At 43.9% G+C, this 20,702-nt stretch overlaps 1 protein-coding gene across 2 annotated transcripts in view; it reads left to right on the top strand.

Annotated features, from left to right (window-relative positions):
• LHFPL4 (LHFPL tetraspan subfamily member 4) overlaps positions 1 to 14,133 on the top strand; it is a 97,226-nt gene extending 83,093 nt beyond the window's left edge. Inside the window, exons 3-4 of one of the 2 annotated variants that reach the window (XM_042455858.1) lie at positions 183 to 199; positions 12,530 to 14,133. In XM_042455858.1, the coding sequence (XP_042311792.1) occupies positions 183 to 199; positions 12,530 to 12,538 (26 nt within the window). In that variant the 3' untranslated portion in view covers positions 12,539 to 14,133. The remainder of the gene's footprint in view (positions 1 to 182; positions 200 to 12,529) is intronic. The other variant, XM_042455859.1, reaches the window with a different exon arrangement.
• Positions 14,134 to 20,702: the final 6,569 nt, after the last annotated feature.

The raw sequence follows: 20,702 nt of genomic DNA, 5'->3' as shown, positions 1-20,702 counted from the left end.
ATGGAAAAGGAGGATGCCTGGTCACCCTGCTCATGACACTTTTGCAGTCATATTCCATATTCCACGGTGGCAGTCAGGAAACTAATGAAGCCTTTAAGTGAGGAAATACACCCAAGTCAACCTTAGAGAACCTTTGCACACCAGCGTTCCATCCTAATTTTCTCTTTTTATATTTTCAACAGATTTTGTTGGCACTGCGGTAAGTTCTTTGTGTTGATGTGGCCTTGTTGTGGCCTGCTTTTTGTTACCCCCCTCTTAGTGTGTGTGGGGTGCCCTAGCTCAGTTCTGTCGTGTCCCACTTCACATGTGTGTGTTGTGTTAGGAGAGGATTGTATCACCTTGTTGATGTGTGAGGGAATGTGTGGAGCTGAGAAAATAAGTGTGACTGAATGAATACAACTCAGAGAAGGCTATGAAAGAGTTTTGTCCTGTAAGAACGAATGTGCACACATGTCTCTGAGCATGAGAGACTGAACATATGAATATTAGTCAGTTGTCTCAACCCCTGTCTGTCTCTGTCTTAGGACATTGAGTTAAAAGTCACAGGATTTCTGCAGTTGCAACCCTTAGTTCCCATGGTTATTCATGCTCATTTGGCACTAAAAATCTCTGTTGCAAAGCCCTTCATCCTTTGTGGCTTCATCTTACAAGGGATTTCCACTAACACAGCTCCAGTAGTCAAGGCTACCTTCAAATCATAGGGGAACTCCAGAAATCCGCTACCATTCTCCCAAGCATTTCCCTCCAAGGTTTGATCCGGATTGCAAAAATGCAGTTTGACACTGTTTTAACTGCTATGGCTCAATGCAATAGAATGCTGGGATTTGTAGTTTTGTGAACAATCAAGCCTTCTCTGCCAGAGAACTACAAATCCCAGAATTCCATAGCATTAAGTCATGGAAATGGTGTCAACTGGCATTATTTACAGCACCCACACAATGAATGGCTCTGCATGTCTTGTTTATACCCTCCACACAGAGAAAAAGGTTTCTAAACTGCACCTTTCCAATTAATCTTTGGCTAGGCCTCTCTGAGTCACAAAACATCATGTCCTTGGGGCTGTTATCCAAGCCCTGGCTTTATTTGGCTGCACATCCCTAACTGTGCTAAACCAGGGCTGCATCCACACTGCAGAAATAATCTAGTTTGACACCACTTTAACTGCAATGGCTCAGTACTATAATGGAATTCTAGGAATTGTACCTTGGTGAGAGATTTAGCCCTCTCTGTCAGAGAGCTCTGGAGCCACAATTCCCTGAATTCCAAAGCATTGAGCTATGGAAGCTAAAGTGGTATCAAACTGGATTGTTTTTGTGGTGCAGATGCAGCCCAGGAGGTGATGTTTAAGCCCTAACCAGCCCAAAAATTCAAAAGCATCATAAGGTGTTCAATGAACACATGAATAAATAAATACGGCAAATGTTCTCTCACAGGTTTTTTGGTGTAGATTTACAAACGTACTTCAGTTTTCTATTACAAAGCCTGCCACATTTTTGAGTATGACAGCCTTCAGAGGCAATGGTCACTTTTTTGTTTCTTGAATGAAGAGGTTTTTTTCAAGCTGTTCACTCATTAACCTTCTGGCACTGCCTACAGCACTCATATGTCCTTTCAGACTGTGTGTCTTCTCATTTCACACATTCCCTGGAACATCAGAAAGTAGATCCTGTGTGTGTAGATTTGTACAAAACGTGGAGAGTTCCTTTTTTAAAAGCAATTTTTACCATAACTCATTAGTTACTAGTGACCGGTCAAACTAGTATTTGACCGGTTCTCTGTTGGTGTTACCTGGTCCAGTGTTTAAAAGGTACATTGCTGCATTACATATTACTTTGTTGTTACTTTTCATTTCATTTTTTAAATATCCATTCGGTTTAATAAAATCCGAAGACCGTATTGTAGTGATACCTTTGTCAGACCAACCAAAAGGTGTAAAATTTAATTGGCCATATAAATGTTGTTGTTGTGTGCCTTCAAGTCATTTCTGACTTACGGCGACCCTGAAGAAAACCTATCAGGAGGTTTTCTTGGCAAATTTCTTCAGAGGAAGTTTGACATTCATAGAATCATAGAATCGTAGAGTCCAACCCCCTGCCATGCAGGAAATCTAAATCAAAGCATCCCCAACAGATGGCCATCCAGCTTCTGCTTAAAGATCTCCAAAGAAGGAGACTCCACTACACTCCGAGGGAGTTTGTTCCACTGTCGAACAGCCCTTACTGTCAGGAAGTTCCTCCTAATGTTGAGGTGGAATCTCTTTTCCTGGAGCTTGCATCCATTGTTCCGTGTTCTAGTCTCTGGAGCACCAGAAAACAAGCTTCCTCCCTCCTCATTATGACATCCCTTCAAATATTTAAACAGGGCTATCATATCACCTCTTATCCTTCTCTTCTCCAGGCTAAACATCCCCAGCTCCCTGAGTCTTTCCTCATAGGGCATGGTTTCCAGACCCTTCACCATTTTAGTCGCCCTCCTTTGGACACACTCCAGTTTCTCAATGTCCTTTTTGAATTGTGGTGCCCAGAACTGGACACAATATTCCAGGTGGGGCCTGACCAAAGTAGAATATAGTGGCACTATTACTTCCCTTGATCTAGACTCTATACTTTTATTGATGCAGCCTAAAATTGCATTGGCCCTTTTAGATGCCACATCACACTGTTGATTCATGTTCAGCTTGTGTTCTACTTGAACTCCTAGATCCCTTTCACATGTAGTCTCCTTAAGCAAGACATCCCCCATCCTATATCTGTGCATTTCATTTTTCCGCCCTAAGTACCATACCTTACATTTCTACCTGTTGAATTTCATTTTTGTTAGCTTTGGCCCAGCTTTCTAGTCTATTCAGGTCATTTTGAATTTTCATCCTGTCCTCTGGAGTATTTGCTATTCCTCCTAATTTGGTATCATCTGCAAATTTGATGAGTATGCCCCCAATTCTGTCATCCAAGTCATTGATAAAGATGTTGACTACCACTGGTCACTTCTCTCCAGGATGAAGAGGAGCCATTTGGGTTCGGCCAGTCAACCAAATACAAATCCATGTAACAGTTGCCTTGTCTAGCCCACATTTTACAAACTTGTTTGCAAGAATGTCATGGGAAACCTTGTCAAAGTCCTTACTGAAATCAAGATATATCATATCCACAGCATTCCCTTCATCTACCAAGATCATCTACCGAGATTAGGTTTGTCTGGCATGACTTGTTTCTCTGAAACCCATGTTGACTTTTTGTGATTATGGCATTGCCTTCTAGATGCTCACAGACTCTCTGTTTAATGATCTGCTCTAGAATCTTTCCTGGTATTGATGTCAGACTAACTGGACAATAATTGTTGGGATCCTCTTTTTCCCCTTTTTGAAGATGGGGACAACGTTTGCCCTCCGCCAGTCTGCTGGGACTTCTCCTGTTCTCCAGGAGTTCTCAAAGATTATTGCCAGTGGCTCCGATATTACATTTGCCAGTTCCTTTAGTACCCTTGGATGTAGTTCATCTGGTCCTGGAGACTTAAATTCATTTAGATTAACAAGGTATTCCTCTACTATCTCTTTACTTATTCTGTGCTGAAATTCCCCTATTCTGTCCTCTGCTCCATTATCCTCAGGTTGAGCACCCTTTGCCTTTTCTGAGAAGACTGAGGCAAAGAAGGTGTTGAGTAATTCTGCCTTTTCTATGTTTTCTGTTAGCATTTTGCCATCTACTCCACGAAGTGGCCCTACCGTTTCCTTCTTCTTCCTCTTGCTGCGGACATATCCAAAAAAGCCCTTTTTATTGTTCTTAACCTCTCTAGCAAGCCTGAGTTCATTCTGCGCTTTAGCTTTTCTGACTTTACCCCTACACATGCCTGCTATTTCTTTGAATTCCTTTTTTGTGATTTCCCCCTTTTTCCATTTCTTATACATGTTCCGTTTCAAACTTAGCTCGGTTGAAAGTTCCTTAGTCATCCATCCTGGTTTCTTGAGAAATCTCCCGTTTTCCTTTCTCACTGGAACTGTTTGAAATTGTGCCTTCAATATCTCTCTTTTGAGAAACTCCCATCCGTCCTGCACTCCCTTCTCTTTTAGTATTTCTGAAAACGGGATCACCTTCAATACTTCTCTAAGTTTACTGAAATCTGCTCTCCTAAAGTCTAGAATGTGTGTCTGACTTTGCCTGGCTTCTCCTTTCCATTGTATAACAAACTCCAGGAGAACATGGTCACTTCCACCTAAGGATCCCACCACTTGCACCCCATTAACCAAGTCATCCTTGTTGGTTAGGATCAGATCTAAAATAGCTGACCCCCATTTTGCCTCTTCCACCTTTTGGACCATGAAATTGTCTTCCAGGCAAGTGAGAATTTGCTGGATCTTGAGGATTTGGCTGAGTTTGAATTCCAGCAAATATCAGGATAGTTGAAGTCACCCATCACTACTACATCTCTCCTTTCTTAGTGTGTGGTCATCTGTTCTAGAAAGGCATCATTCGATTCCTCCATCTCACTTGGGGGTCTGTAGTAGACTCCCACCATAACATCCTTGTTGTTTCCCTTGCCTTTAATTTTTATCCATATGCTCTCCACCTGGCTTCCAGGATTGATGTCCTGGATCTCTTCACTGATGTAAATATCTCTGACATATAGTGCTATTCCTCCTCCTTTCCTGTTTGGCCTATTTCTCTTTAAAAGGTTATACCCCTCTATTTCTACATTCCAGTTCTGAGACTCATCTCACCAGGTTTCAGTGATGCCTATTATATCATATTTGCTTTGTTGTACTAGGAGTTCAAGTTCATCTTGCTTATTTCCCATGCTCTTTGCATTAGTACAGAGACATCGCAGACATGGGTCCCATTTATTTGCTGCTTGTCCAAGTTTTTTTGCCTCCCACTGTTGGGTCCTTGCACTATTTGTCTTGTTTCCTCTGTGTCAGTTTGACTATTTTCTCCAGCCCTTTCACCTTCCTTAATATTGTCTCTCTCCCCCACGAAACTCAGTTTAAAGCCCTCCTGATCAAATTCTTGAGACTGTTGGCAAAAACATTTCTCCCAAATGGTGTGAGATGCAACCTGTTCATTGCAAAAAGTCCCTCCTCATGGAACCGCAGCCCATGATCCAAGAATCCAAATCATTCTCGGTGGCACCATCTGCGGAGCCAGTTGTTCACATCCATTGTTTTCCTCTTGATTGATTGAAATTTTATTTCTATACGGCCGTTCCTACGATCACGGCGGTTTACAGACAGTACAAATATAATACAATACAGATTAAAAAATAACATCCCAGTAAAACCCCCGATTAAAACCAACATAACTATTAAAATCCAAATAGAATCAATCAAAATTACTAAAGAGTTAAAAAGCCGATACAATACAAAACAACAATACTACACACAGTACACATAGGGGGAACAGTCAGGACATGTGGGAGAAAGCTTGACAGAATAAATGAGTCTTCAGGTTCTTCTTAAACGACTCCAGGGAGGGGGCTGAGCGGAGTTCTTCAGGGAGGGCGTTCCAAGATTGCGGGGCTGCCACAGAAAATGCCCTTTGCGCAGTTGATACATATTTTGTCTTGGGAACGCTTAAAAGGTTTTTCCCCCCTGACCTGAGTGTGCGGGGCAGATTGTATGGGGAGACGTGGTCCTCCAAGTACTCTGGGCCCAAGCCATTTAGGGCTTTATAGGTAACGACCAACACCTTGTATTGGGCCTGGAAGCGGATTGGCAGCCAATGCAGGTCTTTCAATATCGGTGTTATGTGGCTGGCCCTGGAGCTACCAGTGACCAGCCTAGCCGCCATATTTTGAATCAATTGCAGTTTCCGAGCTTGGTACAAGGGTTGCCCCATGTAGAGCGCGTTACAGAAATCAAGTCGAGAGGTTACCAGTGCATGCACCACTGTTTCAAGGTCCCCCCGGTCGAGGTAGGGACGCAGCTGGCGTATCAGCCGAAGCTGATAACAGGTGCTCCTGACTGTTGCATCCACCTGAGAAGTCAGGTGAAGCGACGAGTCAAGGAGCACCCCCAAGCTGCGAACTGAGTCCTTTACGGGGAGCGTGACCCCGTTCAGGACTGGTGGACAAACCTCCTTCCCAGGACCAGGAGAACCTATCACAAGTACTTCCATTTTCTCTGGATTCAGGCTGAGTCTGTTTTCCCTCATCCAGCCCATTACCGACTCCAGACAGGCATTGAGCGGAGAGATGCCATCCCCAGTCACTGCATCAGTCGGAGACACAGAGAAGACTATTTGGGTGTCATCAATGTACTGATAACACCGCGCCCCGTGTCTCCGGATGATCTCTCCCAGCGGCTTCATGTAAATGTTAAATAGCATAGGGGACAAAATCGCTCCCTGAGGGACCCCAGATATAAGGGCCCTCTTATCGGAGCGACAGTCCCCCAGCTCCACCATCTGGAATCTACCCGAGAGGTAGGAACGGAACCACTGCAAAGCAGTGCCCCCGATACACAACTCTCCCAGGCGATCCAGAAGGATACCATGGTCGATGGTATCGAAGGCCGCAGAGATGTCCAAGAGCACTAACAGGGACACACTACCCCTGTCCATGCCCAGATGGAGATCATCGACTAAGGCGACCATGGCAGTCTCAACCCCATAGCCCGCCCGGAAGCCGGTTTGAAATGGATCTAGATAATCCGTATCCTCCAAGACCCTCTGCAGCTGGGAGGCAACCGCCCTCTTGATCACCTTCCCTAGAAATGGCAGCAGTGACACAGGCCGATAATTGTTTCGAATTAGGGGGTCAAGGGAGGGCTTCTTTAATAAAGGTTTTACGATGGCCGTTTTTAAGTTAGATGGAAAAAGGCCCTCCCTGAATGATGTATTAATGATGCGACACAGCATTTCTGTTGTCGCCGTTCCCCCTTGAACTGCCAGCCATGAAGGACAGGGATCGAGAGAGCAGGTCGTCTTCCTAACGCTGCTGAGGATCCTGTCCACATCCTCGGTACTAACAGACTCGAACTGATCCAGTATAACTGAGTCCACGGAAGCACTGGACGCCTCTACTCGTGATTCTGAACAAATAACAGCGTCAAGATCGGCGCTTAGCCGAGAGATTTTATCCGCGAAGAAGTTGTTAAACTCGTCACAGCAGGCTTTAGATGGCTCCAATAATGGGTTCAGGGGGGGAGCCACTTGAGTGAGCTCTCTCACCACCCTGAACAGCTCTGCTGGACGCGACTCCGCGGACGCAATACGTGCAGCAGAGAACGAATTCTTAGCTGCACCTATTGCCACTCCGTAGGCCTTCAAAAGAGACTCTAGGAGTGTCTTGTCGGCTAAGTCCCGATGTCTCCGCCATTTGCGCTCTAGTCGTTGCGCAGCCCGCTTCCTTGCCCTGAGATCTTCCTTCCTTCCTGGACCCTGCCTTTCAACTGGCAGAAGAGATGAGATGACAACTTGTGTATCCATTTCTTTCAGCTTCCTACCAAGAGTCTCGTAATCCCTTCTGATGTTCTGAAGGCTGTGTCTTGCAGTATCATTGGTTCTCACATGGACCAAAAGGAAGGGGTATTGGTCAGTAAGCTTGACCAGTCTTGTCAGCCTCTCTGTCATATCACGGATCTTTGCCCCAGAGAGACAACACACCTCTCGAGACATCTTGTCAGGGTCACAAAACATTGCTTCTATACTCTTCAGCAAGGAGTCTCCCACTAGGACCACACGCCTGCTCCGAGGCTTAGCAGCAACTGTTCCCTCTGGTAGGACTCTCAGGTTTGCCTGCTCTGTCCCTGAAGTCTGTCCATGCTGCTCTTCTTCATCCTCTTTGATAAGGGAAAGAGCTTTGAATCGATTCTCTAGCTGCAAGCTCCCAGAACAATCCCTTCTTGGCCTACTTCTCTCTGTGACATTCCTCCAGCTGTCTGCCTCCTGTGTATGGGAAGTGACCTCCTCCTCCCCAGCAACTTCCTCTGTGTGATCCCCATCCAAAACCATTCGCTCCATTCTGTCCAGGAAATCCTCCTGCTCCCTAATATGCTGAAGTGTAGCTACTCTGGACTCCAGCTGCTGTACTTTCTCCTCCAAGAGTGCTACCAACTTGCACTTGGTGCATGTGAAGTTCTCAATTTCTGTAAGCAAGAAGACAAACATCCCACAAGTGTTGCAGGTGATTGCAGCCATTCCCTAAGTTTCCATACTGAGAAGGCATTAGTAATTAATGAAACAGGACTGTGGGCTTCCTCCTCAAAAAATCCTCTGGTAAACACCAACGTTAAGGCCCCTGATGACCTGACCTTTTCACCAATCTCTGGCAGCGAGCTCAGTCTACTGGGAATATAACTTTATAGGGATGTCCCGGCTGCTAGCTTGTTCCTTGGATCAAAAAAATGGCTGCCCAGCTTCTTCTCTCCTTCTCCTCTCTGTGGCAGGAACTGGTCTGAAAGGGCTCTGGGAGGAATTATATAGAGCTAGTCTGCTAGCTCCACCCCCTAGTGACTCACAGATGTGACTCACAGAAGCTCCACCCCCTCAGCAACAAGCACACCCTCCCAGATTTTTTTAAAATATCAAACACTCACCACTCAAAATGGCTGCCCAGCTCCTTCATTGCCATCCTCTGAGGCTTCATTGTAGGTGGAGGTTGAGAGAGTGTGATTTGTCCAAGGTTTCATGACTGAATGGGCATTTGAACCCTAGACTCTAGTGTCATAGTCCAACCATTATGCCAGTTTGGTTCTCCCTGGGCTTATACATGTGTCACCACAATATTGACTTTGGATTTTATGGTCAATGCAGCTACTGCAATGTTTAGCACTGACAAGCAAATGGCATAAACTTGAAAAATCCCTGTGAAATCAGCTAAAATTGTTATTTTAATAGTAACTGGAGGATGTAAAAGTAATCACAGCATCCTGTTAGTGACATAGGACAGCATATGTCTTTGACTGGTCATTGTGGAGGGAGGAATTCAACTTCTCATTCACACTGTGACCCCTCTAACTTTTAAAAAATCTATCTCTTTATTGTTGCTTCTACAACATAATAATAATATTATTATAAAGTTTTATTTATATGCCGCCTTTATTCACTAGAACTTTTTAAAAATGTAACATCCTTGTGCCCTTTGTTGTCACTTCAAAAATATATTTGTGAAGATACACGTTGAGTCTCCCTTATTCAAGATCCTTGAGACTAGAAGTGTTTTGGATTTTGGATTTTTTATTTTATTTTGGAACCTGTGTTTGCATATGCACACACACACACACACACACACACACACACACACAGATTTTGGAGATGGGGCCCAAGTCTAAACACAAAATTCATTTATGTTTCATGTACAACTTATACACATAGCCTGAAGCCAGTTTTATACAATTATAAAGACTGTTGTGTACATTGAACCATCAGAAAGTAAAAATGTCACTGTCTCAGCCAACCATGAAAAAAGTGTTGGCTTTTGGAGTATTTCAGATATAGAAATTCTTGATAAGGGAGACTCAACCTGTAACAGTGTTACTTGTAACTCACAGTGTTCAAGCTCTCCATTTGTACACACTTAAGTTCACCAGGTAATGGGGGAGCCGGCATCTTCTGTCCATCAACTCTCTTTTCTGACATTCTGCTGAATGCATTGATGTTGGAGTGCAGGCCAGTAGGGAAGATTCTATCCCATACATTGTAGGGAGTGAATATGAGCAAACAGTTAAGGGCTAGGGCTAATGGGCTAGGTCAGGATTAAAACCATCCTCACAGGAGGTAGCAGCCTCCTAAACTGGTGGACTTCAACTAGCCAAGCACTCAGCTGATATCCTGCAGGGCAAGGAGCCAAGTACTCAGTCTCCTAATAGTCCAAAATGGAATAACCTGACAGCAACAGATGGCATCTTGCTGATCAGCCTCTTTGTGCAGCTATTAACTCGCCTAAGATGAAGTCCCGATAGGTTCTTATTCTTTGCAGGAGCAAAGATATAAAATAATGAATATCTGTGTGATCCTAATAGGCCAAAAGCACCTTTTGCAGTCACTACTAGAAGTATTCCCCCTTTCCTTGCTTCTTTCAAATTAAATGGTTTTATCTTGGCAGGCAAGACCCTATTTCTGTTATTGTTCTCAGCCTCTGCCTACAATGAAGCAATATATTCTCCTGAACTGTGTTCATAAGGAAGATTGTACCATGCACCAGTTCTGAGTTGGTCACTGGGCTGCCCGTGTTTGTCAAGTGTCACATAGTTTGCCCTTGTGCAGATGATTAAAAAAAAAGTTTGGATGCATCCAAGCTAGAGCAGAATGATGACATGAAGGAGAGATGTTTTTAAACCCTTGAACACACCATTAAGAATGGGAGAAAAGCTGAGAGAATAAATGTGACTGCGAATTTGCCTTTTGTGGCCAATAGTTGGTGTGGTGCTTCAGAAATTCTGATATAGGGGCAAAGGATGAAAGCAAGTTGGCTCTGCTGGGGGCTAAAGCCAGTTTTTGCAGATTGCCATGCTCCTTCTCTGTAACACCATCGTTGTGAAAGATTTCCCATCCTAAAAGATCTGATATTCCTTTCCTGTGGTTTAGTTACTGGGAGCAAAAGCTTCAAAATTAAATATGGTGGCATTTTTTATTCCATTCTTTTGCCACTTTCTTTGAGTGAATTCCATTTTAGGACAAAGGCGGGATATTAATCCAATAAATAAATAAATACACTCTTCCCTGTCTCCAGCAAAAAGATGCTGACTCGGAAATTACAGCTGGTTCAAAACATGGCAGCCAGGCTTGTGTCAGGTACATCTAGGAGGGACCACATTACTCCGGTTTTGAGATCCCTCCACTGGCTGCCTATCAGCTTCCGGGCCCAGTACAAGGTGTTGGTTATCACCTTTAAAGCCCTAAATGGCTTGGGTCCAAACTATCTTAGAGACCGCCTCCTCCCGTACAATCCTCCCTGCGCTCTCCGGTCCTCTGGGAGGAACTTACTGCAGCCTCTAAAATCTAGGCTTGCGGCGACCTCCCAGAGGGCATTCTCTGCTGTCGCCCCCAAACTCTGGAACGACTTGCCGGATGAGATTCGTCAGATAACATCATTAGACAGCTTTAAAAAAGCGGTCAAGACGGATCTCTTCCGGCAGGCCTTTCCAGATTAACCATCCCGGCCCAGGTTCCCAGGTTCCCTGATTCCCTCATTCCTCCCGTGGCCCCATCTTAGAGATGGTTGAGGATCAACAGAGGGATATCAGGGTTTTTAGTTTTAATTGCTGTTTTTATCCTTGATATTGTATTTTAATATGTTATACTATTTAATACTGTCTTAAGGGGGGGGAGGGATAAAGTGTTTTTAATTGTCATATTTTATATTTTACTGTTGTTAACCGCCCGGATTGGTTTGCCAGAGGGCAGTATACAAATAAATATTATTATTATTATTATTATTATTATTATTATTATTATTATTATATGTTCTTTGAATTTGGCCAAGACTGAAAAAGGTTGCCCACTTTTGGATTAAATCCTTCCTCCCACTATGCTGCAGTTTTGATATGGCTTCCTCTTCCCTCCCATCCCCACCTCAGTGATTTGCCCCACCCCACTCCTCAGTTAACTAAACAAGGACAAACTACACATCCCATGTCACATTTACCTTAACTGTGATATGCAGGTAGGTTCACACATGACTGGTGTTTCTTGTCTTCCACACTCACAGATGCCTCTTCTTCTTTCACCTTCATCACTTGGGGCAGGGGGGTTGACTTTTCAGAGTGACTTTAATAAAAGGAAGTGAAAACTGAAAAACGGCTTGATCTAACTAGTCCTGACGTGGACATCACTTAGCTGAAGGTGTGATGATGAGGAACCTCCTGAGGGGGTTCATTTTGTATTACAGTTGAATGGAATGTGATGTTGGGCACAGACCTAAATATTTTCAATTTCATTTTAAAAATAAACCCGAACAACAACTGTCATTGGCCCTCACCACAGCATAGCTCACAATGTGGGATGGGGAGGCTCTTTTAACAAGTTTCTGGAAGGCCACAAGGTGACTGCTCTTGTGTCAAGGCCATGATTGTGCCTGATGAGATTGAAAGATTTCCAGTAGTCAAGCTTTCAATAAGTGACATACTGTACGTCCTAGCACTTTTCCTCACATGACCAACAGAAAAAAGATCTCATAAAATCAGCAAACAGTATGTGCATAATTCAGCTTCTCTTGATGCTGAGTTTAAGTAATGTTTATGTAAATTAACTTGTCCGCTCTCCCGTTGCTGTACAGAATTATGCTCAGTACTGAGGCTATCCTACTTTGGCCACATCATGAGAAAGCATGACACACTCAAAAAGATATTAATGCTTAGAAAGGTGAAGGGCAGTAGAAAGAGAAAGAAGAGCACGTACCAGATGGATAGACTCAGTCAGAGAGGGCCTGAATGTGCAAGACCTAAGCAGAGCAGTGAAGGTTGTGGGGAGGGCTTGGAGATATCTCATCCACAGGATCACCATGAGTCGAGGCCAAGAGCAACAACAAACTGCCTATTACTGTTCTGAAATCCTGCATAAAGCACTGTGTTATTGACACTCTTGTCTTTTCTCCACAGAGGATATAATGTAGAAGAGGCAGGAGGGCCCCAACACTCATTGGTATCTGGACTGGACTCATCCCTCCATCCCTCCCCGCCTCCCTCACTGCCTTTCCTTTGCTGCTGCCAACAGGGGGGGAGGGAAACACAAGATGAAACCATCCAACTTTGAAGTCTCCGAATTTTCTCACCTCCTCACCTGCGCTGTGCCACTTCCAGATACACCTCCACCCCTCCCGATTCGCCAGCTTCAGCTCCTGCCCCCTCTGCTGTTTGGCTGCTGGACGGAAGTTTGACCCACAGATCTAAGGCCATCCATCCTGAACTGGATTGTTTTGCAGGAGAGGAAATGTGAACACCACCATTTGTATTTCAAAGCAATGATGTCCCCTGGGATTTAAAAAAAAGACACTAAATCTTCTCAGCAGGACCCAGCCTTTCCAGGAAAAGCTCCCAGTGCCCCCTCCTCCCCACCCTGCAGTGCCACCCTCACCCCAAAAACCAAGAGTTGGTTGGTGCCAAGATGCTACTGTTGCAATAGACTCCACCAGGGACACCTCTTTGCCTCATCTCCCCCCCACCCCCATTTTTAACCTTTTGGCAACTTTGCTCACCTGTACGTCTGGGGCTGCCCAGCACCTAAGACTGGTCCATTTGATATACTTTTGTGTGTAAATTAAACCGTCTCTGAACAGGGTAAAGGTGAGCATTGAATCCCCTTCTCCTGCGGGATTTCAGCCACCAGAACTTTGCATTCTCCACTCATTCTGCCCAGGTAATGCAGCCGTATCTTGAAGCGTACAGAAAAATTGGATCTTTGTTTGCCACAGGGTGCCCCATCATCTCAACCTAGGCAAGGAGACTCTTCTAACACTGAATGTAATCTTTGGACAGGTCCCACCTGATCAGGAGAGCATGGGGAGGAAGGAGGCAAAGGGGAAGCAAGGGTAGGGGAAAGATTCTCCTCTTGGCTGCTGGCAGGAATGACAATCTGCACAGTTGTGGCAACAATATGTAGAGAGATCTTGTAGCGCCTTTGAGAATAACTGAAAGAAAGGAGTTGGTAGCATGTGCTCTTGTAGGCTTCAGTGTACTTCCCCAGATGCATTTGGAGGCCACAGTTTGGTTCAGAGGTGCATGCCTAACTCCACTTCCCTCCTTGGGACACAGTCCTTCAGGTGAGAAGATGTGGCTCTTGCACCCTCCTCCTGCAGGAATTAGCATCCTCAGTATCCTGTGTAGTGGATTAAAGAGCAGGAGGGGCAAGCATCCAAGAACCCACCACCTCAACCATTCTCCTCCCACTCTCAGTGACTCCGAATGTCCTAGATGTCTGCTCCTCCAGACAGCAGTGTACTGGCTAAGCCAAACTCCCCCCTCCCCCCCAACATGCAGTTTGAGGTGAATATTGAAATCATGCCACAATTGCAACCAGTTGACCCTAAACAGTGCATCCTCCAAGCTGAGCCTCGGATTACACGCAGGAGAGACATCCAGACTAGGATGAGGCCAAACCTAGGAGTTTATCACACTGGGGCTAATTTCAGCATTAAAAAGAGATTAAAGTGCATTTAAAGCATCCCGCAAATAAAGCAAAAATGGCGAGTAATTGCGTGAATGATTATCACACCCAATTGTGCAAATAAAGTGATATTGGAAATGCATTGTCACTGGAATCCCAAAAGTAAAAAGATGCGCCTTTTAATGACAGGTTTGTGTGATGTGTGAAATCATTTTGCGTAATTACGCAATTTTTCCAGGATGTTCATGGAATAAACTCCCAATCTCCTTCGTGTGATAAACTCTCTAGACTTAGACCCAGTGGTCTGTGCTAGTGTCACGGACACACAAAGTGGGAGAGAGAATTTGTCAGTCGGTGGGATTCCCTTTTCCTCTGTCACATTATTCCTTCGCCCCCCTCACAGTAGTTATTGACATTATATGCCTGTGAAGCAAGAAATAGCTGCCTTGGCAACTAGCCTTAGGGTCCCCTTTTTCTCCAACCTGAAGATGACCACAGAAGAGGTAGAGAGAGAAAAATTTTTAGTCATTGCCAAGAAAGAGAAAGAGGGGGAGGAGAAGAAAAAAGGCTATATAACCAAAGGAGATGTCAGGAGGTAATGCCAACACTGCTTAGGCTTATTGTGGTGGCCAAGGCTGAAATTCCAAAGGATGCCCTGCATGGTAGTAAAAGGATATTCTGAACAGACCATTTGCCACCCTTTTAAGAGTAATCCAAAATCTGATGCCTGCAATGAGCCACTTCACCCTTGTCAAGTAGTGGGACCAATCTTATGTAAATGGTATGAAGGGTCCGGTTACAAACATAAAAGACAGCCTACAGTGGTGGTTCTGAAGCTATCTGATGTGGTGAACTGGCAGGGTGTTTGCACCCCAGTGTGCCAAGAACCAGCAGCATATTTGTGCCCATTAACTACAATTGTATATTTCTTTCCAGCCAATGGCACACTGAGTGGCACCAGTCCACAGACCACCACTTTGAGTAACACTGGTCTGGCACTCAGGTGGGCAAAATACACACCCCTGTCTGATTTTGTGTTGCCCAGAAGTCCACAAACATGGCCAAAAGATTATCTCCTCTCCATCATATACACACTCTAAAAATAATTATGCTAACTGGAATCCTCCAGGAAAGGTATTCCTTCTCTAAAACACTGTGTGCACACCCTGCAACTTCTTTGGCGTTTTTATTTTTTTACAAAACCGGAAGTGGGCCTCTGGCCATTTTAGTTTGGGGAGTAGCCTATGACAGGTCAAGGCCCCCAAAGGGATTGGACTTGCCTTTCTAGAGCCTAAACCTACAAGTGAAGGGAACCCATGAGCCAGAAGAAAAACCTATTGTAGCATTAAAGACTGGGGATATAGATAGATGCAACAGCAGGAGACTTGTGGTTGGACCATCTGTTGTTTAATACCTGCTGGGAAGGAGAGGGAGATGGTGCTAAATAGACTGTGGCACTGAGAGATCTTTTTTCTGATCCATTCCCCTGCCCCAAGCCATCGTGGTCTAGTAGTTGGAGCATTGGGCTGTGACTCTGGAGACCAGGGTTCGATTCTCTGACTGGCTATGGAAACCCATTGGATGAGCTTGGGCGAGACACGTGCTCTCAGACCCAGAAAACTGTGATAGGGTCACCTTGGGATCACCATAAATCAGAAATGTCTTGAAGCCACACAACAACAAGAAGCTAGTATTTGATGCAGAGGTGATCAGTGTAAATTGGAGCTTCAGAAGCCATTTTCTATCAAGTCAAGGAGGGGAAGAGTTACACTCACTCCTAGCGCACCATGATCTTTATTGCATTCCCACAAATAGTTCCTGTTAAATTATGAAAAGAACAGCAATTAGAAAAGATCTTCAAAGATATAGCCATGTTAGTCTGTAGAATCAGTATGTAGAGAGATCTTGTAGTACCTTTGAGGCTAAGACTAAACTTGTTGACAGCATGAACTTTTGTAGACTTAAGTCTACTTCAGATTTCCACTCCACCAAATGCATCTGATGAAGTAGACTTAAGTGTATGAAAGTTCATGCTGCCTACTTCTTTCTTTCAGTTAGTCTCAAAGGTGCTACAAGATCTTTCTACATAAGGAAAGTATCTTGTTTGGCCTTGAGGGAAAAAGTAAGCATGGATATGGAATGGGTGCTCTATAACCCATTGAGGGAGGGCCTAGTGTACAACAGGAACGGTATCATGGTCATGTCACTGGATTTTGCCAAACAAGGAGCCCTCTCACTGTGTGACACAATTAGAGCACTGCGATGCAATTTTGACTATGACTTTAACCTTGTTTTAATACATCTCTTTTAAAGCTGAAATGCACTGACAACTAGCTGCCACATGCTGTGAGGGAATGTCCAGGGCAGGAGGTGTTTCACTGAGGTCCTAAAGCATATTCACAGCCAAATTATGTGACCTAAGGAAAACAGGGAACCAGGGGTTGTTGTTGTGTGACTTCAAGTTGTTTCTGACTTAGGCCAACCCTAAGGTGACCCTGTGATGGGTTTTCTTGGCAAGTTTCTCCAGAGGGGCGTTGCCACTTCCATCCTCTGATGCTGAGAGAGTGTGATTTGCCCAAGGTCACCCAGTGGGTTTACATGGCTGAACTAGGATTCAAACCCTGGTTTCCAGAGACATAATCCTACGCTCAAACCACAAAATCACACTGGCTCTCATAACCATAGGTGAAGTCAAATATGCAGGCTCAGTCACTGAAATCCCCATTTATTAAAGCCATCGTCAGTAGTACTACCCTCAGGGCAGGACTTTTGGGGCACAAGTCTAGGAAACCACTCAGCAGAATAAACAGGGGAGGCCCCAAATCGTACCACAGTTTAAGCAGTATTATATATGTTGCCACCCCACATTCAAACCATTACATCCAGAGTCTAAAATTGCCACTGGCCTCACTCTCTGGCATGCTTGCTTGAGCTGGGAATCATCTTTATTTAACTCAATGGGACTCACTTTAGATTAAAACACAGACTGGGCTGGACTATAAAATGTAGGCCCCCAGAACATCAGGGACTCATTGCTAAGATGGGCAGGGAGGGATGGCCAAACTTGAGCAAGGGCATTCCTGCCTCATAGGCCCAAGTGTGTGCATCTACACACAACCTCCTTCGAATCCACACATCTCTGTCCTACTTTCCTGCCAATAGTTCCAGGAAGGTTCAAAATACTTTGGGAAGACCAAAGCAGCTTGGAAGGAAGGAAGAAGCAAGTAGCTTGCAACTTCAAACGCTACCAGGGTTTTCTGGCCTGGGTGAGCCTTTGGAGCAAGATCACCTTGGGGAAAGGCAAGATGCGAATGTCAACATTATGCAACGTGTGTTGGTGGAATGGGATTGCTGCTGATTGAAAATGGCAAGACTGGTGGAGGAAGGAATACAGTAGCTGTAATATATATCTGTATTTTAGTACAAAAAAAAGTTTGATACAGTGTTTCACAAAACCTTAACTGGAAAACATAAAAATCAAGATGGATTGGATTGGACCAGAACCTGTTTCATTAATGGGAAAATGTGCAATTTGTTTTTCTTTATTCTTTTGCTTTGGGATTTGGGGGTGGGTGGTTGGGAAGTGTGGTACCAACATTGTGTTGTGCTGATGTCTGCAAGCTTCTTCTGTCTATGAATTTATGAGGACTGTGGGGAGGGGAGCATTTTGAAATATGTCAGGTGTGTGGATGTGTGTTGCTGTGAGATTCTGAGAGTTCTCATCCAAAAAAGTAACATTTCCAAAGTGTGTTTTATAAGACCTGACAATCCACTGCCTTTGAAAAGGTTGTATATGGTAATCCCATTCCCCCTTCCCAATACAGATTATATGAAGGTGAAACAATTGGCACATTTTGTGCTGGTTCAGATGCGTGGATGTGTACCTTCAACCCTCCACATTTGTGGGTTTAACTTTTGTGTATTTGATTATTCACAGATCATTTGCTTCTGTCTCTGCTGCTGCCATATTCCCTTTGGAATAGGGACTGCAAAATTCATAAGACTGAGAGTGTAAACAAAATTTGTAAGCCCCTATTTAAAATGATGTAGGGCAGCACAAGAGACAGCAGAAAGCCCCACCAGCTGCTGACTTCTGCCTTGCAAAGGAACCCTGCATCTCGAAGGCATCTACAGTGGGATGAATCCACAAATTGCACCTTTTTTGTGTTAAATATAGTTTGGGGTGGGGTAGAGTTACGGTTTTTCCATTTTCATGGGGGGGGGGTCCTGCACCCCCAACCCCAGCAAATGGGAGGGGGAGGTGACTTTATCTTGCTCTGCCCACAACAGAAACCCTACACTTAACCACTGGCTGCCACTCAACTTCCCTTCAACCATAATGCAGCCACATTTTGCAAGGGGAAATCAACAGAAATTTTCAAGGAGGAAATCAATATGAACTTCCTCTATCATGAGCACAGTCCTGTTTGGATCTATAAATCCTACGTTCTTGTCCTGGGAAGACTTGGCATTAAGGTAGGGACATGAGGGGAGAATATCACAAGCCTCAGCCTTTCCAAGTTTCATTACAATACTAAATGAATTACCATGATGACTGAAGCGATGACATCGAAACATTAATGGGAGCCCTGGAATGCCAGTACATCTCTGTGCAGAGACTACACATTGCAGTTGTTCTTAGAGTTCCACTGATTGGGTCCTTGTCCAAATGTTTTGTTAGCTTCCCATCTGTTCTGGATAAATTGGTTGAAATTAAAGCATTGCTAAAAAGAAAATTATTAAGCATTCATAAGCAGCCGCCTTGCTTAATAAGGCAGACACTTCTGCAAAGAGAAGTCCTCTCTTGTTATCTATTTGGAGTTCTGTGCGTATGTCAGCCATATAGATAAGGGTGATCTGGCAAACTCTGTATGCTGGAGCTTTCAAGAAGTGCTTTTGCTAAAGACCCCAAAACAACTTAGTTGTCAAGGAATAAGAGTGTGAGTGTGAGGGTTCCTTTTAGAGGTTGGCAACTACAGTAGTTAAATAATAAAAAGCAGAGAATAGGAATAAAGAATATTCTTAAGAATAAATTGATGCATCTTGCAATGGAGGAACAAAAAATAGTGGTTCCTCCAAGGATCTGTGTTGTGATCTATTGTTTGCCAACTTGTCCATCTGGTGTTAGGGCTGAGGAGCAAGGAGTCACATTTGCAACTGATAGTAAACTACAGTTGTCCCTTTTTATCCATGGATTCTTTATCCATGGATTCAACCATTCATGACTTGAAGATACACACACACACACACACACACACACACGCCAAAAAGCAAACCTTGATTTTGCCATTTTATATAAGGGACACCATTTTACTATGGCACTGTATTTAATGGGATTTGAACACCCACAGATTTGGGTATCTGTGGAGGGTCCTGGAACTAAACTCCAGTGGATACCAAGGGCCTGTTGTATTTATAAAAGCAAGAATTCCAAAATAATCTCTTGAAACTGGAAACACAGGCAGTAACATGGCAAATACCGTAAGAAAGATGCCTGTTTTTCTGCATGGAGCAAACCTATAATGTTTGGTCCTGCCTTAATTTTTTTAAGGTGCCTAAGCAAATGGTCAGAGGTACACAAAAATGATGGATGGTGTGAAACAAGTGAAGACAGAGCTTCCTACTACTCGTAATACTTGACCTTAGGGTCATGCGTGTGTGCATGAAAGAGAGAAAATACATATGTATGTGTATGTGGAACAGATGCTTACTTGCTGCTTTTCTTAGAGAAAAGCAGTTCAGGGAGTAGCAGAGCAATAACAAGGAAAGGGATGCTTAACTGCAGTTCTCCACTCCTGGATATATATGTGTTGTGTGTGTGTGTGTGTGTGTGTGTGTTTATTCGCTACTATGGAATTTCAGTCACATTTTCAAAATGAAAAGTAGTGCTGGCCCATCTGAAGTAGAAAAAAGATGTGAAACTGGATATTTAGGCACTCTTTCCCCATGCCAGCTTCCATTCAAAGTCCTCCTTCCTGAAAGCTGCTTCTTCATTTTTGATACATACATACGCATATCATATGTAGCTGGGCTACATATAAGCAGAACTAGCTCTCCCATAGCTGAGATAGGAGGATATTGCTTGGAGGTCAGATGGCATGAATATACTGGCTTCTCTTTGCAAATTAATTAACTCTAACAGGGAATTTCTAGCTAATTCAGAAGAGAGTTCCTCTTCTCTCTCACTTTCTGTAGCCTACCTGATTGTCTTTACTATAGCAGGGATAAAGAACATCTGTCTATCCCTCTATCATTTTATTTACACCCCAACTTCTTCATAAGACTCAACACTGGCCATGTTGGCTAAGGCTGGTTGGAGCCAATGGCATCACTAAGGGTGTGTGGGGTGTGTGGACCACGCTAGATGACACCCTAAGGTGGGGTGACACCACTACTCTTCAAACTTTATTTATTTATTCATTCATTCATTTATTATAGTGATTTGTATTCCGCTTTTCTCCCAAAATTAGGACCCAAAGCAGGTTACAGTCTAAACACCCACAATTAAAAACTTAGGAAAATATAATTAAAAATGTACAAAAGTGACAATTAAAACAGAATTAAACTGTGGCAAAATTAAAACAGATCAATTGCTTAAAAACAGAATACAATTAAAAAGATAAAAGCACTTAAAAACTATGCACGTTAAAACAGCACACCACCCCCATG

This window comes from Sceloporus undulatus, chromosome 2 (genome assembly GCF_019175285.1).
Source record: "Sceloporus undulatus isolate JIND9_A2432 ecotype Alabama chromosome 2, SceUnd_v1.1, whole genome shotgun sequence".
Taxonomy (NCBI): domain Eukaryota; kingdom Metazoa; phylum Chordata; class Lepidosauria; order Squamata; family Phrynosomatidae; genus Sceloporus; species Sceloporus undulatus.
Note: the sequence above shows the minus strand (reverse complement) of the source record. Positions and strands in the feature narration are given on the sequence as shown.